Source organism: Musa acuminata, chromosome BXJ3-6, assembly GCF_036884655.1.
Source record: "Musa acuminata AAA Group cultivar baxijiao chromosome BXJ3-6, Cavendish_Baxijiao_AAA, whole genome shotgun sequence".
Lineage (NCBI taxonomy): Eukaryota > Viridiplantae > Streptophyta > Magnoliopsida > Zingiberales > Musaceae > Musa > Musa acuminata.
The window spans coordinates 12,955,941-12,978,879 of NC_088354.1; the positions used below are offsets into that span (position 1 = coordinate 12,955,941).

The 22,939-nt window shown below is 41.3% G+C and overlaps 4 protein-coding genes and 1 non-coding gene across 7 annotated transcripts; 1 reads left to right on the forward strand and 4 right to left on the reverse strand.

The window, feature by feature from the left end:
* The first annotated feature begins 2,370 nt into the window (after positions 1 to 2,370).
* Positions 2,371 to 3,665, forward strand: LOC103988074 (NAC transcription factor 32). 3 transcript variants are annotated; one of them, XM_009406585.3, is made up of 3 exons: positions 2,371 to 2,575; positions 2,679 to 2,953; positions 3,064 to 3,665. In XM_009406585.3, the coding sequence occupies exons 1-3, from the start codon at positions 2,413 to 2,415 to the stop codon at positions 3,496 to 3,498; spliced, it is 873 nt and encodes a 290-aa protein (XP_009404860.2). In that variant the 5' UTR covers positions 2,371 to 2,412; the 3' UTR covers positions 3,499 to 3,665. The 3 variants fall into 3 exon arrangements, with proteins under 3 accessions (XP_009404860.2, XP_018683208.2, XP_009404861.2); XM_018827663.2 differs by having other exon boundaries at positions 2,371 to 2,552; positions 2,645 to 2,953; XM_009406586.3 differs by having other exon boundaries at positions 2,387 to 2,575; positions 2,645 to 2,953.
* Positions 3,666 to 7,117: 3,452 nt separating this feature from the next.
* Positions 7,118 to 9,567, reverse strand: LOC135641154 (aspartic proteinase Asp1-like). The gene is made up of 9 exons (XM_065156253.1): positions 9,175 to 9,567; positions 8,988 to 9,105; positions 8,650 to 8,873; positions 8,334 to 8,567; positions 8,125 to 8,263; positions 7,838 to 8,032; positions 7,682 to 7,754; positions 7,506 to 7,593; positions 7,118 to 7,394 (listed from the first exon to the last, which is right to left on the reverse strand). Exons 1-9 carry the CDS (start codon positions 9,393 to 9,395, stop codon positions 7,328 to 7,330), a joined length of 1,359 nt encoding a protein of 452 aa, XP_065012325.1. The 5' UTR covers positions 9,396 to 9,567; the 3' UTR covers positions 7,118 to 7,327.
* Positions 9,568 to 10,286: 719 nt separating this feature from the next.
* TRNAR-UCU (transfer RNA arginine (anticodon UCU)) lies at positions 10,287 to 10,359 on the reverse strand. The gene has a single exon. It is a non-coding gene; the product is annotated as a tRNA-Arg (tRNA).
* Positions 10,360 to 10,887: 528 nt separating this feature from the next.
* Positions 10,888 to 16,907, reverse strand: LOC103988076 (serine hydroxymethyltransferase 7). Its single transcript, XM_009406588.3, has 4 exons — positions 15,602 to 16,907; positions 14,497 to 14,902; positions 11,440 to 11,541; positions 10,888 to 11,338 (listed from the first exon to the last, which is right to left on the reverse strand). The coding sequence occupies exons 1-4, from the start codon at positions 16,658 to 16,660 to the stop codon at positions 11,115 to 11,117; spliced, it is 1,791 nt and encodes a 596-aa protein (XP_009404863.2). The 5' UTR covers positions 16,661 to 16,907; the 3' UTR covers positions 10,888 to 11,114.
* A 1,383-nt stretch (positions 16,908 to 18,290) lies between these two features.
* LOC135640217 (nifU-like protein 2, chloroplastic) lies at positions 18,291 to 22,135 on the reverse strand. The gene is made up of 4 exons (XM_065154454.1): positions 21,958 to 22,135; positions 21,757 to 21,859; positions 20,131 to 20,441; positions 18,291 to 18,630 (listed from the first exon to the last, which is right to left on the reverse strand). The coding sequence occupies exons 1-4, from the start codon at positions 22,057 to 22,059 to the stop codon at positions 18,439 to 18,441; spliced, it is 708 nt and encodes a 235-aa protein (XP_065010526.1). The 5' UTR covers positions 22,060 to 22,135; the 3' UTR covers positions 18,291 to 18,438.
* Positions 22,136 to 22,939: the final 804 nt, after the last annotated feature.

The window sequence follows — 22,939 nt, forward strand, 5'->3', positions numbered from 1 at the left end:
CGTGTGATGCGTACCGGCAATCTTCATTCCGGTGTCCCGCGTAGACAATCGTGCCAGAAACCTTTTCACCATCCAAAAGACTCATCGAGCTCGAGAAATGGTTGGAGTTCACAGTGCGAGATAGATCTGCTGATTCCGACGCATTCTTCCTGTATAATTTCTCTAAAGTTGATCTTAGAGCATCCACCTGCAATTATCATGGTCACTAATCGAGCAATAGATAAGCAGGATGAAATGGCTACCCACTTAGCAATTTTGGAGCAAATAATGTTGTTGTAATAATATAATCCGGTGAAATACAAGCTCGTCCAATGTCACATCCCTTCTGTTTGCGTGCTGCAATCTGAGAAACAAAGACAAATTAGTTTCGCTAGTAAAGAACGAACACTACTATCCAACAAGGAGAATTCAATGTTTCACCTTTAAGAATGATCAGTACACTTGTATCAACATTGGAATCAATAAGAACAAGAGACTTTACTCCAACCTCCAGAATTGCTCGTGTTGGATGCTTTGCAGCTGCAGTCATCAGGATATATGGCCTACTCTCGCATTGCCTGTAAAGTTTACATAGTAGTTCTGTTATTGTTCAATGTCACAGGTTTAAGTGCACAGAACCATCAGCCACTGCACATTGTTGAAATGGAAGAAATAGCTATATCAAAAAATCTTATATAAGTGGAGCATGTCACGTATAAAGAACACCAAGGCAGTACATATTAGAAAAGAAAAATATTGAACAGGAGAAACACTTTTAGGTAGCAAGTAAAGACATGGATAGAGTATTTTATCAAACTTTTGTACCAAAAAAGTGCTGTTTTCTCAGGAATAGATCACTCAATCACTCTTATAAAAACCTCTGATGGTTTCAAAACAACAACATTACCAGCTGCAGTGGCTCCAACTATGGGGTCAATGGATAACAATAACAAAGAGAAAAGATGAGAGTTCTTAACCTTACTATTTAAATGCATCATGGATGTGAAGAGTAAAAAAATGCATTTCATCAGATTCATCCTGTTGTTTTTTTAGAAGACTTAGCTATAAACAACATAAATTCCACAAAGGAGGAAACAGTAAAAACTATACTGAATGCCCTCATATACCAAAGCCTGACGGATAGAATTTGTGGATCTCCTCCTAGACTCACTGATGTAAACCCACAGTGAAGTGAAGCAGCGAATCCAGAAGTGAAGAGACCAACCTACAGTGATGTCTCCCCATACCCCAACCTTTCGAGCTAGCGAGGGAAAAGGAAGACATATATAATTAACGAATGCTATCTGACTCCGCGCAATTAAACTACTGCAAACCAAGATGTGGTGATCCCAATGCTGATGTTAACGACGACTGCAGCACTGGTTGTTCTTTCGTTTTTTTGTGTTAAATAACGAAAAGATCAAATTGGAAGCCACCGCCGCATCTTCTACACGTAATCTGCTCGCCGCGGCGGTCGACCAAGGACCGACGACCCCACCTTCCTCCGTCCAATTAAAAGGACAACATTACCCATCAACATTGGGTATTAATCCCTTGTTCCTTACCTGCCTCGCGAATAATATAAAACTACTGGCCCAGAAGAAGATGTTGCTGCGGATCTCGTCTGTTGTCATGCCTGCGGGCCATGTCTCTTGTCACGACCGCGATTTAGGTGGACCGAACCATCCTGAAACTTTCCCGGGTGGTGTCCTTTCACACACGATCCACCCATGAAAAAGAATCCGCGACCCACATGCAGATCCTGAGACCGCACTTGCTCAAAGAATAGAAAACATCCACTTGGGAATCCTACGTGGAACCGTAGACCATCCTCCGATCGTTGACCTACACCAATCATTGTAGCTGCCTGCCACGTATAAATTCAATTTATTACTATCAACTTAACTCTCCGTCCGTTACTCTCAGATCCGGAATCCTGATGGGTGCAAAAACGGGTGGCCTTTTTCAAGTGTGGAATCAAGGAATGGACATAACGGATAACATCTTGACCGTACGTTTCGCATCCACCTGGAATACCCGGTGCCACGACGCTGACAGGTAAACACTGATTAAGTGCCCCCCGTCCTAAATTGGAGTCCGACTCCGCCTCCATCTCGCCGCGTCTTCCACCGGTCGCTCCGCCGTCCCCATCTTCCGCCTCGCCCGCTGCCGTCCTCGGGCTGACGCCGTCCCTTCGCCCCCTCACTGGGACAACGCGGGCCCCGCAACCTTCTACGTCAGCCGTGACAGAATCCGCGCACCCCAATCCCGTCCACGCTGCTGCTCCCCGCTCGATCTCCGCCACGTTTCGTAAATCCAGGCCACACTCCACGCTATAAGTTCCCTACCCTCAACTCTCCCGAATTCCAAAGCGTTCTTCGCCTTCTTACGACAGCCGAGGCGAAGAGAACGACGACGGAAAGGGAGGCGGCGATGAACGGCAGCGAGTTGGCCCTGCCCCCCGGGTTCCGCTTCCATCCGACGGACGAGGAACTGGTGATGCACTACCTATGCCGGCGGTGCGCGGCGATTCCCGTCCCCGTTCCCATCATCGCCGATGTCGACCTGTACAAGTACGACCCCTGGCAGCTCCCAGGTACACATGCCTGTCCTCCCCCTCTCTCGCCCATTTCTCACCCCGTCCGATCATGATCACGCGGTGCAGATGGATCTTGAAGTCTTGATGATCTCCTCGGCAGGCATGGCACTGTACGGCGAGAAGGAGTGGTACTTCTTCTCGCCGCGGGACCGCAAGTACCCCAACGGGTCGCGGCCGAACCGGGCCGCCGGCTCGGGATACTGGAAGGCCACCGGGGCCGACAAGCCCGTCGGTTCGCCTCGCCCCGTCGCCATCAAAAAGGCGCTCGTGTTCTACTCCGGGAAGCCGCCCAAGGGGGAGAAGACCAACTGGATCATGCACGAGTACCGCCTCGCCGACGTCGATCGCTCCGCCCGCAAGAACCGCAGCCTCCGGGTACGCCAACAGTGTCCTACACGTGCCCAACAATTAGATGAGGTTGTACGCTGCAATATACAGACCGCTATGTACCTGATCCGATTTCTCGCTGGCGTTTCGTAATGCAGCTTGATGACTGGGTGCTGTGCCGGATCTACCACAAGAAGGGGGAGGTGGGAAAGCAAGCCAACCCGGGCCGAAGGGCAGCCGGACCCAAGAAGACTCGGCCGGCTCAGCCGGACTCAAAACAGGGTGTCGTCTCGCACGTGCCGGGGCCGAGGAGTGCAATGATCTGCTTCGACTCGCCCGAGTCACTGCCGCCTCTGACGGGGGAGTCGACCGGCTCGGAGCACGTGCTGTCGTCGTCGGAGTTCGCCTGCGAGCGGGAGGTCGAGAGCCACGCCCACGACTACGACGACTGGGACATGGAGCTCGGCGTCGGGCTCATCGACGAGGAGGACGCCACGGGAGTTGGTGGGCTGCCGGCCGTCTCGCCGGCCTTCTTCCACGACCCCTTCCCTGATCTCCTCGTTCACCTGCAAAGGCCCTTTTGGGAGATTTAGCAAATGACTGTAAATGAACGTTCGATAACTTTTGCCCGCTATTGCTGGTTACTGCGGACCTGCAGAACGACACCAGCAATAACCCGGCAAACACGATTGGGTGGGGTGTATGATCACAATGAATCCAACTTGAATCGACAAACTGTTGCTGATGACTGTTCAGTGGATGGATGATGATGACTCCAGTTATAGACTTCAGATTAATGCAAGTGCTCATTCATTGGGATGTAATATATTGATATCTAGGTGTTTCAAAAAAGCAGATTACTAACATGTCTTTTTCACTATAAACGCTTAAAGTCCTACAACAAACCAAGAATTAAATAGTATAAAAGTGAGCCAGGCATAAAACATTGTTTGCTGTCTTCTTACAATAATTTTAGTGCAATTTTGCTTACGTTAAAATATGCCAATTGTTCATATGTCATTTTAATAAGTAGCTCCTCATATGGGGGCACTATTAAAAATATAAAATATTTTAAACAGTATGAAGGGCCTACATGCAAATATAAAAATGATTCATTGGCACTTTACCTCAGCATCCTCGAGGAGTTGTGCTGCTTTAACTACTTGGATGAAGCTTACTGCATCTCCTTGCTGTTCCACCCGACCAAACCATTGCCTGCACAGATTGATTTACTTTGGACGGGAAGAACGATCTGACCTCAAAATATGATGCAAAAATTTTTAATGTATTACCGGCAGATGTAGGCATGTGCTATGTTATTTGCCAACCCCATATTCTGCCAAAATGTCCTGATGATCAAAAACTTCAACCATAACATTCTTGGAAGTATAAAAAAAGAGATAAATCATAAGTTACAGACAAATAGAGATACCTACAGACTGTTGACCCTGAAACAATTTAACATGTTTCGTATTCCTTCTTAGAAGTTGTAACTTGCAAGTTATTGTTACTATGCAAAGAGTAATGATCCCCTTTTGTGACATCACACCATTACATAGGTCTCATTTCAAATAGGCCATCATAAAAAAGATCTCGCCAGGCGATCAAACCAAAAAATCTTTCTATATTAGCACAAACCAATTATTAGCCTTACAGCAGAGATTGTCATAAAAAGTGTTTGAGGGAATGTCCACTGCATCAAGAAACCAAGGGGAAAATGGAGACCACCACATTTAAGTGTTCTTTTAGCATATGCCTTCCTAAAAAACTCTTTTACAACAAATGCAAGAAGGATCATCATTCTTGGAAATCCATGGAAGCATAAAAAATCTAATGAAGTGAAAGTAACCTTGATGAATCTTACTGTTTTACAAGAAGCTACCATTTGATATCAAACATCAGAACTCCAAATCACTGACTAAACTTACTTTAAAGAATGCTTTTTTGGAGGTTCAAACTTACGTTGCCGATAACATCACTAGCTTCATCAGACAGAGAGTGGAAGGGAACGTTATGTCAACTTTCATTATCCTGGATCAGAAAAATCTACTCAGCATAATAATGAAGCAAACACAAGGAGCAGTATGGGGGAATTAAATATAAATGTGCCATACTAGTATTCAGCCTTATATGGGGGAACACCAAAAAGGAACTCATAGCAAATAATGCCTAAAGTCCAATTATCAACTGCATAATCATGTTCCTTCTTCTCTACCATTTCTGGTGCTAGACAATCAACAATACCACACAGTGTCTCTTAGCATTTGACTGCACAGCCCATCCAAAATCTGCTATTTTAAGTCATCTCAGCAAAGTAGAAAATCAGACATGTCATTGATCTAAATATGGATTTCATTACATGTACAGAATAGAGTGAATGCCCTAAATTCTCGCTGCTACATGAACAAACTTCATTTAGTTGATGGCAATAAAACCAAAAAAAAATTGATGCTTTATAAAAGTGGCAATACTTTATGCCAAGTATAGGTTTCTTGGATGGATTTGGTAGCTACAGAGACCTACTGAATTCCTGACTGCCACTGTGTTGGTGGGCTGTTGGGTTTCTTTGGTAGCCTGGGTGATGAAGAATTTTGGAATTCACACAATCCGAAAAAACCTTCAAAAATTTATTGGAGCTTTGGCTTCAGCTTTCCTGTAAAACCAGGATTACATGAATTCTGGATTTCTTTTTCTCTGAATTGTACAGATTTTGGACTTTTCCTCAACCCAGTGTACTACTTTTGGTTTTATGAGCTGTATGAACATGTGCATGCCACTTCCACTGTAACTAGCAGTGTTAACTACATTAAGTTGATGGATAAGAGGGTTTGTTATCTGAAATGGAATGATGCTTATTAAGACCTTGGGGAAAACATAACTTGTACATAAGACATGTTTAGAGAGTCATCAAAAAGACAAAATCAAATCATAATTCAAGGGCATCATATAGATAACGCCATCTAAGGGCCAGTCCAGCCAAAGTCAAGTACCAAGACTTTGAGAACTCATGTTCTTGAGTTCAGCAACATTTTGGAACAAGGAAGGGATCATTTCCCATCAAACTCCACTCGTAGGTCTTCACTTTCGAGTTTCAACAAAACAAACACACTTCAAATTATTAGAATGAGGTTGAAAAGTTCTAAAACACTTTATGACAAGTGAAAGATCTTAACACAGGTTTTTGCCATAGAAAATGATGTTATAACACTTTTTGCCACCATTGAATCCCTCATGATGATAATTGACAAGATGAACTACATCAGAAGCATGGTTGATCGCACAAATATGCTACAACTGTGATCATGGGCAAAAAGATGGGAGCATTCCGACTAAGATCAAGTAATTAGGAATCCCTCAATATCCAGCAGCAGGTTCACAGGCTGCTTGATGTCCCTATGGATAACATGATTATGGGCGTCAAGCCAAGCCAAGAATCACAGGCTTGAAAAGCTCACCTGAACCGCGAACTCGAGGTCCAAGTAGACGCCGGTCTCATCATGGAACCAAGCCAAGAAACGGAAGACGTTCGGTTGGCTCCGACAGTGCTGGATCTCGATCTGCAGCCTCGCAGATCACCCTGAACACGCACTTCAACGCGAGAAGCATCACGGTGAGAACGAACAATAGATCATTCACAAGATATAGAGGATTGTACGAGGGTAGAGTAGCACGCCTACTTCTCTCTGGCGGGATAGGCCTTGCCGTACCTCTTCCTTCTTCATCGCATGATCGATCGATCCATCTGTAGAAGAGGCCAGCGAGGGTTTTGGAATCGAGAGGTAGTGGGAAGCGGAGGAGATTTGGGGGCAATTAAGAGGGCGGGGGGGGGAGAGCGAACGCTTAAAAGACCGCCATCCAGAACGGATCTAACCAAATCCGGATCCGATCCGAACTCAAGAATAACCGATCCGATCACATTAAAATGGGCAACCATAAGTGAATCTAAATCTCGAGTCATGTTTGGTCTAACCAGACCAAATCGGATCCCATTACGAACCCGTAATCCACTCCCATGTATGAGTGTTGGACTCATTAACGAACTCAATTCAGATTAAAGTCAAAATTTACACTAAACATGCTGTTTCAGCAGCAGCTGTACTTTCCACCTGCACAGAAGAGAGCTGATCCAAAAAGAATCATGAGAAGATGCTTAAAGGCTACAAACACACTCTGTTTGTGCATTCAAAGTAGATGATCCAAAGAGAGACATGATTTTGATCCATGAACTGTCCCAGTGCTGCTGTATATGACTTTTATTTTGTCTTACTATGATTACATCCAAAGAAATAGGAAAATACAACCCCCTATCATCATACATATCTGAGCTGCAACAAAAAGAGTCATACATATCTGAGGGGGGGCATTACTTGTATCAGAAATCACACTGTTTACTGTTTTCCAGTGGTAGTATGAAGGCCTTTCTCATTTTAGGACACCCATGCTGGCATATTGAGACAGATCACCATCCTCGAGGCCATGGTCATCAGCACTGTTTGAAGACACAGAAAAGAGTTGCAGTATGAGAACCCCCGCCCACCCCTTTGCATGCACACCCACGTAAAAGGAAGTAGTAAATCATCAGAGAGAGGAAGTTCCAGACTTGGGGAGCCTGTTGCATGCCGCACGAACCCATCCAATGTGCTGCTTCTCATTGTCATAGACAACCATGTGGTCTTGCAGAGATATGTCTGAAAACACCCAACAATCCAACCAAAGTTTGATCAACAACAACAACAACGAGGAGCTTTTCCTAATCAGTCTCTACGGGCCGTTTACCTCCAATTACATTGAGGTTTCTGAGTCCAGCTTCACTGCCATTGAGAATTCCCAAGCATGCATTGCCATGTTTCTGCAATCAAAGATCCTTAGTTTTCTTTTCTTTTGTTCAGTAAGATTGACAGCGATAGAGAGAGAGATGTTGTAAATGCTTACTGTGATGATGAGGTAGTTTTCTGGAGATAGTTCAAGCAATGCTCTCTTTCCTTTCACAAAGTCGAGAGCTAAGGTCTTGAAGTACTTCTTGACATCACTCACAGACTTGAATGGCTTCTGCCCCTTCCAGCACACCGGAAGGGCCGAATCATCGAACTCCTCAATCAGCGGTGTCTTCGACAGATCACTCTTCACCTGCAATGTCTCAAGCTCCCATACATCAAATCCCCTGCTTTGAACAAATTCCAGAACAACTGAATCCAAAGAGCGAGCGAGCTCATACTTACAGCTGAGAGGAATGCTTGGTAGGGATGAGACTCAAAGTAACTGAAGGTGCTCCCGGTATCGAGAACCACTTCTATTTGCTTCGCTCCCAGAGACTGTGTCCCCCAGTAGAGTTTTGCTGGCCCAGGCGAGTAGTAGTTCCTGATGCAATTCAAAGTCATCAGGATTCTCACCGCGAACTCGATCAGAATCGCAGCAAAAGCCACCTCACCGGAATCCAATACGAGACATGGGCGCCCAAGTCATTCGAGAGCTGGGGACCAAATCGTCTCCAAAGAAAAGATAGCCTCCTCCCTTCCCGCTGAGGCAGTGGCCGACGACGTTCTTGGTCACCCCTTGATTGCTCAGCTGCGATAGAACGCTAACCTTCCCAGTGCCAAGCCCGAGAACACCGTCGGTCGGCGCAGAGGCGTCCTGGACCGCGGACTGCTGATCGTACCCACACCTGCACGTACCAACTGCATTTTATATGGGTCGCAAAGATGGAATTTTTGGAGAAGGTGAAGTGCCGGAGATCGGATGCTGACCCAAAGGCGAGGATGGGGCTGGCGCGGGTGCTGTTGGTGAGGCGGAGAGAGAAGGCGTCGTAGAGTAGGACGCCGAGGGAGGAGCCGCGGTCTTCATACTGGATCTCGTAGTCGCATTGACCGCTGTTCTCGCCCTGGGCGATGCCCGAGTGAAGGGCGGCGCAGAGGGGGTCTCCACTGGGCACCAGCTTGCTCTTCTTCGGCCGGTACCACGGGTGAGGCCCCTGAAGTCACCAAATCCAAAGGAAAGGTGCAACTTTTACTTGAATCTTGAGATAATACTTGGAATTATGTTGAAATTTCAATTGGAATGGAAGGGGATGAGGATGAGATCCGACCTTGGAGCAGCTGACGCAGGGGGCGTCGCACTGGAGCCAGGTGAGGTCGCTGCCGGTGTCGACGTCCAAGAAGTAGGGCTTCGACGGATCGCCAATGTTCATCACTACATAGTAAAGCCTGCGAATTCGATCAAGATTCAAATATTAGAGACCATAAATCGACCAAAGCCCAAATCTCGATGCGCACCCGTGGGGGTAGACGTCGCCGTAGATGGGGAAGACAACGGAGGACGGGACCAGGCGACCAGCGTGGACCGGAAGCTCCGACAACAGCTCCGGAGGGCTCGACGCCTTCGCTTTCTTCGGAAGAGTGGTGGCAGCCGCGGAGGAGGCGGGCGGGATCGCCGCGGCGGCGACCAACAAGGCGATTAAGAACCGCCCTCTTCTGACGGCCTCCCAAGTTCCCATCCTCCTCCGATTGAGATCGAAGAAGCAAGCGGAGGCGGAGCTCTTATCCTCAAAGGAGCCGTCGACGGCGATCTGTATCCGGCGCCCGGTCGCAGGGCTCGTCCTTCCCCGCCGGCTCGGAAGCGGAAGAAGGAAGACGGAGAGCGGGTGAGATGGACTGGCGACGTCTCAGCTACAGCTTTGGGGCCTTATTTATCCACCAATCTAACCCATTGTTACCCCAAACCATTGACACCAACGTCCCTATCAAGTCGGGACCGCTTCTTGGGCCCCATAGATTGGTGAGTGACTGAGTGACAGTTTCGGGGGACAGCCATGGGGACAAAAATATTTCATGAGAAATTTACATGGGAGGAGGGAGATGAGCTGATAAACTCGGAAAAGAGGATGACGATGATGAAACAATAAGAAGATAAGACAATGAATAATGGTGATAATTAATGATAGGGCCGTGGGAAAGGCTCTATACGCCTCATTATTGTGATTAAACTCCGTGCGATTGAAGGGAATCAAAAGGCAGTGCCTTGGTTTACTCGTCAAGTTGATGCAGCCATTTCAGAAACCAGCATTAATTCCATGCTGAAGCTGTGGAATTTTGGTTGCTAAAGAGTGCATTTGTTGACTTTTCAGTGAGAGAGAGAGAGACAGAGAGAGCATTTGGAATGAATCCATGTCACAGTTACAGTGGCAAACTTAGGCCGCAAGTTTCGCTGGAATTTTTTTTTTGTGTTTTTACGTTGAATTTGTATTTCTCATTTAATTAGTCATGTTTTCAGGAAAGAAAACAGATGGGGACTCTTCTAACCCACAATAAGAAATATGATTTAGAAAAAAAAAAAAAAATAAAGATGATTGTTGTGAAAAACCGAAACGGAGAAATAATAAAAAAAGCACGCCCGGTGGGACTCGAACCCACAATCGCCTGATTAGAAGTCAGACGCCTTATCCATTAGGCCACGGGCGCTTGTTGTACTCATTGTCAATAAAACTTAATATCTGATGACAAAATATTTATTTCGACGCTTAGCGGGCGTAGCTAACTTATTCATTCTGTGTTCGTGCGCCGTCACAATCGGTAAGTACTGCATCCGAACAACTTTGATCGGTATGGAGTGGAGGAGGGCAATCTCCACGAATCCACTTGTGATTTGCCCTTGAGACTAGAAATGTGGAATGATAGAGGAGCAACGTGTCACATTCTGATTCCATAAATTTATGAAAGGCTCGTATCTCATCGCAACATCAAAGAGTGAGCATATATTTGCTTTGCCCATCTTGATTCGGAGCGACACAAATTTACTATAGCAATCCCTAGCCTCACTTATCACAACTTTGAACTCCAAAACAAATAAAGCCCATGGATAACAACAAAATGACAAACGAAACAGTGTTTCTCTCAATTAGCTTACAAGTATATATATGGATATTAGAGCTCATAAGCTAGCTGCTCTCAAGTCGAGTATTTGATGTACAAATAGCATGAACGTTCCAATTATAGGACCAGAAACAAAAAGGGTGGGTAATATGGCAAGGTTCTGACTTTTACAAAACAATATGCATCTATGTCCAAATCAACTCAAAATGGTACTTTCGTTTTGTACAGTAAGGTAAGCAAACAATGGAAAGCAATTAAAGACTGTCACCATGTTTTTGCAGTATAACATGTATTTAAGACAGTTACCATGTTATGGAGAATAGCAAGATCTCTGGAAGTCCGCCTTAAACATCATATCCTGGCATTGCATACTGTGAAGCAAAGGACTCCACACGATTGCGAAGCTCAGCAACATCCCTACTGCTCTCGAGGCCCTTCAGAAACTCCTTTTGTATCTTCCCATGTTCCTTCTGTATGGTACTTGCTATTTGTGCGGCCCTTAGAAGAAACTCGGCAATCAATTCAAAATCTCCCTCTAAACAACCTCTGGTTGTCATAGCAGGAGTTCCTACACATGCAAAACCCGTACAAGTTGCTTAAAATCCTCCCAACATACAGAACCTGCATGTTTGATATTGAAAATATATATATGGGCATGAGAGACGTCACCTATTCTCACACCCCCTGGAGAGATGGCACCATTGTCACCAAAAATTGGGGTTTTGTTCAGAGAAATGTGGCATGCCTCACAGACCTTTTCGAAGTTCTTACCTGTTTCAGGATTACCATCAGTAAAGAGTCATGTCTATAATAAGAAAATCTCTAAAGATTATAATTATAACCTGCACACAAGTTGCATTGATTAAGCACAGCTAAGTTGATAAAAGAAATGTTCTCCAAAAGTGGCTCTTGATAAGTTGCCTATTTTAACATAAATCATATACTTTTGGAAGGTGGTTAATCTTGTATTCATTGACATGCAATGAATATACAGAAATGAAGGGTCCTGTTTTGTAGGAAAGAAATTCTACTTCCTTTAATTAGTTAGCAGACATGAGAAGCATCTCATCTCATTTGCCATCAATATTTTTTACAAGAAAAATTCAAAGAATTTTATGGAGATTTATTATTTACAAGCATATTGAATTGCTTGACCTATATTGAATCACATATAAGATACCAGATACATGTCAAATGCTTCCTTGAAGTATCCAAAATTTTAAATAATTATCAAAAAGATTGGGTACTTTCAGGATAGTTCTTGGATACTTCTTTGAAGAACTTTATTTTATTTAAATATTTTCCTAAATAAAAAAGATAAAAAGATTATTCATATGCTGTCTTTGTTGAGAATGTATGATTAATGAATTAGAGTAACTTCACTTTAGTTATCAAAGTTTTTTCTATCTCATCTATATTCTTCATATGCTACGTTCTGAAAATAATATCTTAAAAGATAGATTATAGGATGCTTGCATATTACTTATAAATCTATTATAAATCATTCTAACACCATAGGTGTCAAACTTTATCCTGTAGTATTATATATTTATATACATCTTAAGTTATTAATTGTTTCCCTCATTTGTGTATCCATTCTACAATGCATCTGATTTTTCAAGTTTTGAAGTTTAAATATATCCATGTTCTATTGAAACAGTGTCCTGCATCTGCGTAGATATTTCAAAGATTATAGTTATAATGAAATTTGTTGCTAAAGAGGATATCAACATTACAACAAAATCAGAATACTAAGAATAACTGACCACGCAAGAATGGTCTATGTTTCATAAATATTACCAAGTTTTGATAACTAAGTTTGAAGTTATATCTTAAAAAACTGGTGCCAAAACCAAGCACTTGGGTAATTCTAAAAAACATTGTTATTTATGCAAACATGCACCAACCAAAAGTCCGACCGAAGCTAATAATCCATATAACATTCATAAAATCACCAAAAACGTCTGATATTAGCTCTCTAAATTGGTGACCAATCACCTAACAAAACTGATTTGATTGAAAAAGTGGCTACCTATAAATTTCTCCTGTAAATTTCTCCTAAACACTAAAGGAACTTAATATACGGGGAAAAGCCACTGGATTACTAAGTGAAAGAACATCAATAAGCTAGACATAGATGTAATTTAAACTATAATTATAATTTAAACTATAATTATAAGTCATAAGTCCAATTATAATTTAAACTATATGATCAACCACAAGCAAAGCATCATAACTCAAATTATAATTTAAACTTTGAACGACATATTAGTTTTGATTGCTAAATTTATAAATTTTATAATTAGTGTACAAATTCATGTTTATTTCTTTAAAAAGCAAAAAGATGTCAGCAACCAAATTATCTTGACACTGTATTTCACTTTCTACATTTTTGTCCCTCAGTTCCTTAAATTTTACATTCCAATTACTCTTTTTTGCATTTTCAAGAAAGCCAAGAATACATATGCCAAGTTTAGTAAATATCTAAAGCATTTTTCTTCCATCAACATACTTGTTGGATCTGACTCTTGTCGTACTTATAGAGGACACAATAATGAACTAAGCTCCATTATTGCTATCAAGAATTTAAAAAGTTCACTTGTGATCCCCCATGGTTTTCTACAAATTGCATTTCATCCAGCCTAAAGCTCTGCAATCTCAAAACCCTTTTATTTCAATTTCCCTCCCAAAAAATAACAGTTTCAGATGTGATTTGTCTAATCATGTTATCCTTAGTGAAAATTTATTCTCAAGGTTTGACTATATCATGTTTGTTGCATACATACCCTCTCAAACAAGTATCATGTGCACCAAATACCAATAACAAGATGCTACTTCCAATACAAAAGGCCACATATCAGTCCGTCACCATTATTACTTGCAGTTGACACCATGTTTCAACAAATGTAAACTAGTAATCCTGGCCAATAACAATAAGGTTCAAAGAAGCCCATGAAAGTGATTGTCTTTCATAAGCAAACCCAACCAGATATACTTGCATGTTAAAACACATGAGTGAAAGAATAGTTCAATAAGAGTTTAAAAGAGCTCCATGACAATAACAAAGGGCAGCACATGTTGGAGAAAACCTATATTATCATCATGGAATTTCCATCATAAAAGGCAACAGCAAGATTCATATTTTGAAAACAGATGACGATGCTAAATTGGATGCCACCAGCAAATCTGTAGTATACAAGTCACTTATTTCCTTTTTAAGAACTAATGTTCTTACAACCTTCAATCAACACACACACACACACACACACACACACACACAATTGTACTAGTAGACCTAAGATCACAAGAGAAGCTAAACTGCCAAATCAGTGGACAGCACAAAAAAATAAAGAGTCAAGCCTCAAAGATTTCCCATCCCATTGATTCAAGTTATGTTTATTTGTTAAAATTCATCGTAGCTTTAGTAAAATAACAGTAGTTGTAATTTAATAGACAAGGAGGATGTAATAACCTACAGCCCAGAGGAAAAAGCTGAAGATACAGAGCACATGCAAAATAACAGAAAAAGCACATACAGGTAAAAGTAAATTCCTTGCAAATTTAAAGAAGCAACTCTGTTCTCTGTTGTGCAATTTGAGAAGTTAAAGGCTGTTCCCATAAATCATTTCTTAGTTCCATGGACCTTTTCTTTTTTGCAAAGACTGGCATATCTAAGAAACATTTTTCGTGCTTGATAATTTTAAGAATATTGATCTTCATGAGTACCTGTTAAACCGAAGGTTCTGAGATCCCAAAGTAACAAATGGTTGTCTGTGCCCCCAGTGACCAGTCTGCAATTTCTTCTCAGTAAAGCAGATGCCAATGCTTGAGCATTTCTCTTGACCTGTTGAATGTATGCTTTGTATTCAGGTGTAGCCACCTGCTTTAGAGCTATTGCTAAAGCAGCTATATGGTTATCATGAGGACCGCCTTGAAGTGATGGGAAAACAGCAAAGTTTATCCTCTCCTCGAAATCATATCTATCATTTTCATCTGTTTGACCCAGGCAAAACCCCTGCCTTTTCTGTTTCTTCCCTTTCCTGAAGAAAATTATACCACCCCTAGGTCCTCGAAGGCTTTTGTGAGTTGTTGAAGTAACAATATCACAATAATCAAAGGGGCTCAGGGATTCCTGCAAATGGTTAAACTGGTAGTGAGTAAAGTCCATTTATTCATCAATGGAAACTAAAGAGAGAAGTAGCATTACATAGCTACCAAGAATTCCATAAACAGTTCTACGGAACATAATTCACTAGCACAAAATCAGACAATAAAGTCGGGTGGTCAGAATCAGGAGGGAGTGTTGGTAGCCACTCTCTTACCGTGTGAACTTCAAAAGAAGAACCAGCTTTCAATCACTTAAATTTGAGTAACTAAAAAATTATCATTTTTTTATTGCAACCATACGGCGTTCCAGCATGACTAGCTCATAATTAACTCATTTACGAGTATTGATGAAACTTTTTAATATATTGTTATGGCTTAATCAATTAGATTACTGATTTAGCTAAAGGAACGAGAAACATCAATGCCAACAATGAATATCCATGTCAGTACAGCTTTTATAGAACAAAAGGCATAAAAGTAAACCTACACTATTAACAAGAGACGAAAAAGAGTCAACTCGTTTTCATTGGTCTGCCTTAAATACATATAATTTTTTCAAGTGGCATTCTTCTTTACTGCAACTAGATAGAAGGATAACAGTGTCCTCACCGCTTCGTCACGTAGTCACAGTAGAGACAAATGATGGGTAGTTCATATTCACACTGAGGTAACAGACTAAAAGGTAAGAAAAATCTTTAACAAAAAATGGAGAAGGGAATTGAACCTTGGCAGCCACAAGCCCGCTAATGTGAGCCATATCACACATCAACACTGCTCCACACTTATCTGCAATCTGCCTAACGCGAGCATAATCCCACTCTCGTGGATACGTGCTCCCACCACAGATCAGTATCTTTGGTCGATAATCCATCGCCTTTTCCTCAAGCTTATCATAGTCGATGTAACCTGTGAGCGGATTCACTTTATATGATAAGCTCTCAAAGAAAATGGAAGCTGCAGATATTTTCTTTCCGCTGGGCGTGTAATACCCATGACTAACATGCCCGCCTGAAGGTGAATCCAGCCCCATGATTCGATCCTTTGGGAGCAATAAGCCTGTGTACACCGCGAAATTGGCTGAGGTGCACGAGTAAGGCTGAACGTTCACACCCCAGCACTCAGGATCGAGACCAAACGCTGCAAGGGCACGGTCATGGCATAGCCGCTCGATCTGGTCAATGTACTGGTTCCCACCATAGTATCGGGCACCCGGATATCCCTCAGAATACTTGTTTGTCAAATGGCTACCGAGGGCATCGAGCACGCCACGGCACACAAAGTTCTCCGAAGCGATGAGCTCGATTCCCAGTACCTGCCGCTGCTTCTCCTTGTCCATGATCTCAAAGATCTCAGGGTCGGCTGCAGATAAGGGCTGGTTTCCCCAGGACCGGACAGCGTCCCTCCGCGTCTCGAGATCAGGCTCGACCCTGGCCCTCTTCGAGAGTAGCATGGATGACGACGAGCAAGAGGAGGACGAATCCCCTCTCCTCTGCCTCTTGATGCACATCGAGTACCCTAAAATCCTGACTTCTTCCTCCTTCTGATCCTCCTCATCGGACTCCTCGCCATCGTTCGCCCCCACGGATCCATCGCGGGCGCTGTCCGGCTGTTGGTCGAAAAACTGCAGAGGGATCGGCCGAGGGTTGTGGGACGGGTCCCGAAGGCCGGGATCGATCTGGAGCGAGATCGAGTCGTCCGCGATGGGGGCACGAGACGTCAGCGGAGGTAGAGGAACGGCGTGGAACCCCAGGGACAGGTTCGACTGGTGATGAGTGTGATCCATTTCAAATCAAAGACTGGAATCAAACAACGATTCCAAACTCTACAGATCGTAGCAACAGAAACAGCGGCAGCAACAACAAGAACACGAACGGAAACAGCAGCGGTGAAGGGAGGCGGAGGGCGAGGCAGAGAGGCTGCTAGCTTCCATCAAAGGCGAAGAGAGGCAGGCAGATAGAGAGAGAGAGAGAGAGAGAGAGAACGAAGGAAACCCTAGCCTCAGAAAAGGGCAGAGGAAGACGGTATAAGAGAGAGGGAAGGGACCGGCATTAGCCCGTTTAAGAATGGGAATATCTGGAGGAGTGGGAGCGAACCTGGACGGGATCGCGGGCCGATACGCGCTTGTCGTCAACTTGAACAGCAGGTCACCATCCCCTTCACGACCCCTCGCTTCGGTAAGTCGCGACCACGCCCAGGAGTTACTTCGACGTTCACGCGTCTTATCCGATTGATGCCGATTGGACGGTGGATTTAATTCCTCTATTATTCTCGTGGTTTACTGCGGAAGGATCAGCTGCAAGATTCGAATTAGGGTGAATCACAGCCGAACACGTATAATGGGCATAATCGAGTATATTTTGCGATAAGCTTAATAATTATTTTCATGTATATCATCAAAAGAACACATGATCGAGCAAATTGTGGGATTTTCTTGTTATTAGGAATAGACTATTTCTAGTATGCTAAAAAGGATTAATTTGTTAGAATCAATTAAACTTGGATTCCCTATTACTTGGTTTGATCTTAATTATTGCTTCACTACGTGCACAAATGTTAGAATCAAGATGGAGAAACACTCGATGATATATATGAATAGAGTTCTTTTTTTTCTTTACTAAATACTTTCATACTAATATATGGAGCATAAAAATTTTATCAACTAAAATAGTTAGCACATTTATGATTTTATCCTGATATATTAATTTTTGATAAGAAAAACTCATATTTATAGATAAGATTATATACTTTTTTTTCCCTCTAAGATAAGTGATGAAAGCGCACATTTACAATATTAAATATATTATTAAATTTATATAAAAAAATTATATATTTAAATTAAAATCTATTAAAAATTATAAATGACATATTTACAATATTAAATAAATTATTAAATTTATATAAAAAATATTTATATATTAAAATTAAAATCTATTAAAAAATTATAAATGACATATTTACAATGTTAAATATATTATTTGATTTATATAAAAAAATTTATATATTAAAATTAAAATATATTAAAAATTTATAAACGAATACCTACATTGGAGTTTAGGTTAGGTTTTAGAAATCTTGATACTAAGTTTGATTTTTTTTTTTCTAGTGTTGTCCAGAGACAAATTTTTATAGTCTCATTACCTAATTATTGCAGAGGATTTACTTTCTAGAAAATCATAAAGTCTTCCCCTTGTGAAAAAAAATTGACATTGTACTTACTGGATGCATCATCCTTCATACATATTATAGTTTAATATTTCTATTGTAAGAGAAAGAAACTTTAATTTTGCCACGGTTCATGTGGATTGTCATCACCATATATATATATCATGCTGTATGTAGAGTTATAATTTGCACAACATAATCTAGACATTGTTTATCTCTTAAGTTACACAACATGAGAGATGCAATCAAAATCACCTCAAATCAATCACAAAGGCTTCGATTTTGAAAAGATGATGAGTCTCTTGAGCTTTTTGTATCAAGCAAAATTATTGACTATACAACGTCTTACAACATCATAGTGTAAGAATAAGTATAAAAATAAATAAGTCTTCGGCCGACCTACGATAAAAGCTGAACAGCCGCAATGGCAGGTATCTTTTCTCGCAGCTTCTGAGTTACTGCCACTCGAACAGTCATCACCCCGGCGGCTTGCCCTGTTAGCCGAACCTTAACAATGGGCTCCTCGATTTTGACTAGCTCAAGCTCACCACCACCGGTTCCAGCAAGGTATGGCCTTATCTCATCAAGTACCTAACATGGAAAAAGAGGCGAGTATCAGGCTTCTCATTCTGGCATCTGTTTGTTTATGTAATCACACAAAGAAATGGTAATATCAAGGCTGCCAAGATTTCAAAACAGTTCAGTACAATGTTGGCGGCAGAAAAACACCACAAGGATAAGTTAAGAATTCTTGCAAAAAAATGTCCTCCATCCAGTCCAAGAAATATTGCCATCAAGCACGGAAATCAATATCATTCTTAGTGATTCCAAGCTTCAGCTGGAAATAAATCACTAGAGGGTTTTGGTCACAAACTTTCATTTCTTGAACAGCAATCAAATCCACAAGGACTCCAAAATGAGATCTAACTTAGCTCTTCTCAGCAATAGCACGAGTGAATGGTGCAATATTCAAGCTGGAATAACGAGAATTATAAACAAGTGTTATCAACCTAGGGCATCAAGACATGAAAAAAGTAGTTTACCAAAGTCACCTCACACTGGGAAAATGCTTTATTGAGTTCATATATCAATACAATTTGGTATGAAAATTTTCATTATCATTTTCTCTCATCAAGAGCTACACTTTAGCAATAGCAAGATTTAACTTCTTGTTTTTAACTTCAAAGGAACATAAGGCCTAAATAGATAAAACTCGCTGTTCTGAAAGTGTTCCAGACAGTGTTACATTGGAAGTTGCTCAAATACAATGCAACGAAAGGCTCATGTGTAATTAAACTTACATCCTTAAACCCTGTTAAATATATACTCGTAATAGCCTAAATGGGCGATCAACTGCTCCACAACGAACCATTGAATCACACCACAATATTTTTACAAGCCATGTCAGGATGCAATGCAACAGTCCAGTTAATGGGACATGATAAGTTGGAGACATAGCAAACTTTTGTTAACCGCCAAGATTGAGATCTTACATAACATGCATATATGTTTCAATTGTAAAAAAATTGACAAAACAAAAAGATATACAAAGAATGTCCAGACAGGTCGCTGTTCAGACCTTTTGGAGACTACATTAATAGTTGGGTTTGAGCTCAGTTTGGTAAAGATGATTAAAGAATTAGACGCTTAGCATGAGAGTTGGAACCCACACCGTATTTCATCTGAATTAAAATATACTCACCTAACAGCTAAACAGATGGAACAAAGACAAGGAAAGGTAGAGGTAGCATTGTTTTATGTTTGATCAATTCTGTTTTCATGGTGGCAACTCGTAGATACCTTCTTTCTATAATCGATAATCCTTGAAGAAAAGTACACGAGAAATATGAAATGCACAAACACCAGAACATTTATAATAAAAAAGTAAAAAATAATGTGAACTAGCACCCCTAAAATATGGAAGGTTATTAGTTCAATTTAAAGACTAAAAATCTTCAAAAATCATGGACCTAAAATAACACTTTTGCAGTCACAATCATGACAAAAAAGAACATAGGACACATTCAGCATCCCAAATTTCCAATGGAGAAAACCACATGTTAACATAATTATCAATATGCTATTTGTTACCTTCTCTATATTTTCTTCATTCAGCTGAAGACCAGTCTCCTCATCAGTGATTGGTTCGACAGCAACTATATCTGGAATTTTTTCCATTAAGCGACGCTCAATGCCCATCTTCATCGTCATTACAGAACTTGGACAAGAACCACATGCTCCTTGTAATTTTAATCTTACAATGTTTCCATCTATCTCATGAAGTACTACATTTCCTCCATCTGCTATAAGATATGGTCGCACTTCATCCAACACCGACTCAACATTTTCAGCAGTTAGAGGTAACTCTACTAATGGATCAGGAGTAGCAACTGATTTAACCACTGTAGCAAAGAGATAGAATGATTAAGCTAACATAGACCCATAAAGACAGAGGAAAGAAGAGGAGCATAGCATCCAATAGTTTTGGTTTTCTAAAAACAAAAGAAAAGGTCAACTAAGTTAAAATGGCTTTTATACTGTGCTAAGAAATAGATAACCCTCATGCCAAACACCTTATAGGAAGACAGTGGTGCAACTTCAGACACAATGCATAAACTTTGGAAAATATGATTTCAAGAAAATGAGCTTTTAAGACTGAAAGATACTTATTGTATGTCAATGTAGTCAATTGTATTATGTAATATGAGTATTTTTGGGTTTCAAAAATTATGTGAAAAAACAACTGATAGCACCATTCATCTTGTTCTTTGCAGTCCAACTTCTTTGCCTTTGACGAAGTGAAGTAACTTTGCTGGAGTTCTTACAACTCTTACTGTTCTGTTTTTTTTTTTCTTTTATCATTCATGACATCACAATCTTCTCTCCTATCAACTTCCTTAATTCAGTTTCCAACTTAATGTTCCTCATTGCCCATTTGTCTACATTTCTCCAGGCACTAGCTAAAAATTTACATTCAGTTGGTAATCATGAATTGAATTAAAAGCGCAAGTAATGTACTTCGTATCAGGTACTCCAGATAACAGAATCAGAATGAACTCAGATTAGTTGTGTTTTTTTCGCTGCTTATTATTCTTCTCTTATTTAGCATCCTTTGACCTTGGAGTGTAGCATCAGTTACATGACTAGTAATGTGGTATCTTCTTCTGACTAATGTCTCAGATGCACACATTGTTTTCTATAATATGAAGTATAAAAGTTTATCTATTTCATTCTGAGACTTAAATACGGACTTGTGTAAATCATACAAACATTCACGACATTAAATTAGTTTTTCTAATAACTCTTTGATTAATCACTTCCCTGCAGCAACTTTATTCACTTCCGATATCAACAATTAATGTAAAAGATAGCGACAAAATATGCATAAAAATAATACTTATGGAGGATTGAAAGCCTCAATTAGCTTATATTCCCATTCCTTTATGGAGCTTCATAATTATGGCATGAAGAGCAACCCAAGGGACACTGAAAAATCCAAATCTCCTGATAACCCAATCCCTTCTCCTTTTGACAGAAGACCTCTAATTGCCTTAAAACTATATGATCTCATATGGCGGTCATCAAGGGGGCACTTCATCCGGGGAAAAAAACGAACTTTGGTGATTGATTCATCAAGCGTAATATAAATAAAACCAGAATTAACAACGAAAAAGCATCGGCCAAACCAAACGATATTGAGACCATCGAGAGGCTCACCAGCCGGCCTCCTAAATCTGGGAATCGACCGAAGAGCGTAACCCCTATGCGAGCGAAACCCGCGCGTCAAGATCGAAATCCTGGTTCCCCGGACGCCCGAATCCTGTCGTTTACACAGCGATACCTTGTGATCCCCGGGGGACCGGAAACCACCCCAATTCAAACCAAAAAGGAAGGGAGAAAAGAATAGCGGAGACAGACCTTGAAGCGGAGAGGACGGAAAGGCAAGAAGGCTGCGGCGGCTGAAGAGGAGGTGGCTTCGGTACAAGACGAGGGATTCGACACCACCGAAGTTTGCATCATAGCCTCCTCTCTCTCTCTCTCTCTCTCTCGAACAGGATGAACAGGAAGACGCCGGACGCGACGGCTGTCGAAATAGGAAACGACCGCGTGTCCACCACAACCTAACGAGTGGAGCAACGGACCCGAGCCGGTGCTAATTGGAGTCATGCTAATTAGCACGGCCAGGCGGCGAGCGGATGGCCAATTTCCACGTGGCAACTATTGTCTCTTTAACATGGTTTGACCAGCCATGCGACTAAAAATTTTGACCGCCATCGCCAAATCTGTGTGAAGTCGCGACGTGCTTCTTTCACGTGTATCTCAGTCGCGCTGTCTTGGCATGGTTCGTGCAAAATAGAACAGTTGTAACCGAAGCCGGTGGCTATCGGAGTCGGAATCATGTATTCTCTCATGGTCCATTTCCGGGCCAACAAATCATGCTTATTTTAACGATTTTACCCTTATCTTTGTTCCTAGAACCTTCGATTCCCAAATTATTCTCACAACATTTGGGGTGAATAAACACAACAAATTTGGATAGCCTATTAATCTCAATTTTTTCTTTTTTGTAGATCTCTTATTTCAACAAACAATTTATGATATACTTATATAAACTTCACTTGGGAATTTGTTTTATCATTGATGAAGCTTAAAATTAAATCATATTAATCAACTAAGTCAATCCATTCCAAACACCAAGTTCACAATTTTTCTTAGTAATTTACATTTATGTTATCCAAAAATATTACAACAATCATATTGTGATATTTTTTGTGTTTTTGTTTGCTTTCTTGTGTATTGCACATGTTTTTGCTTAAGGCATTTACCCTCCCAACCCTTTTTAGTCATTTCTGGAATCTGATTCTTAGGACATGAATATATATATATATATATATATATA

Coding starts and splice junctions, on each gene's coding strand:
- LOC103988074 (XM_009406585.3), top strand. CDS start 2,413: ATGAACGGCAGCGAGTTGGCCCTGCCCCCCGGGTTCCGCTTCCATCCG. Junction 2,576..2,678: donor CGACCCCTGGCAGCTCCCAG/GTACACATGCCT, acceptor TCTCCTCGGCAG/GCATGGCACTGTACGGCGAG. Junction 2,954..3,063: donor GCAAGAACCGCAGCCTCCGG/GTACGCCAACAG, acceptor TTCGTAATGCAG/CTTGATGACTGGGTGCTGTG.
- LOC135641154 (XM_065156253.1), bottom strand. CDS start 9,395: ATGGGAACTTGGGAGGCCGTCAGAAGAGGGCGGTTCTTAATCGCCTTG. Junction 8,264..8,333: donor ATGTCTCGTATTGGATTCCG/GTGAGGTGGCTT, acceptor GAATTGCATCAG/GAACTACTACTCGCCTGGGC. Junction 8,033..8,124: donor ACCAAGCATTCCTCTCAGCT/GTAAGTATGAGC, acceptor GAGACATTGCAG/GTGAAGAGTGATCTGTCGAA.
- LOC103988076 (XM_009406588.3), bottom strand. CDS start 16,660: ATGGATCACACTCATCACCAGTCGAACCTGTCCCTGGGGTTCCACGCC. Junction 11,542..14,496: donor CAGAACCTTCGGTTTAACAG/GTACTCATGAAG, acceptor ATCCTGAAACAG/GTAAGAACTTCGAAAAGGTC. Junction 11,339..11,439: donor TCCAGGGGGTGTGAGAATAG/GTGACGTCTCTC, acceptor TTGCATGTGTAG/GAACTCCTGCTATGACAACC.
- LOC135640217 (XM_065154454.1), bottom strand. CDS start 22,059: ATGATGCAAACTTCGGTGGTGTCGAATCCCTCGTCTTGTACCGAAGCC. Junction 21,860..21,957: donor TCCGTCCTCTCCGCTTCAAG/GTCTGTCTCCGC, acceptor TGTAAACGACAG/GATTCGGGCGTCCGGGGAAC. Junction 20,442..21,756: donor CAGATTTAGGAGGCCGGCTG/GTGAGCCTCTCG, acceptor TCTTTGCTACAG/TGGTTAAATCAGTTGCTACT.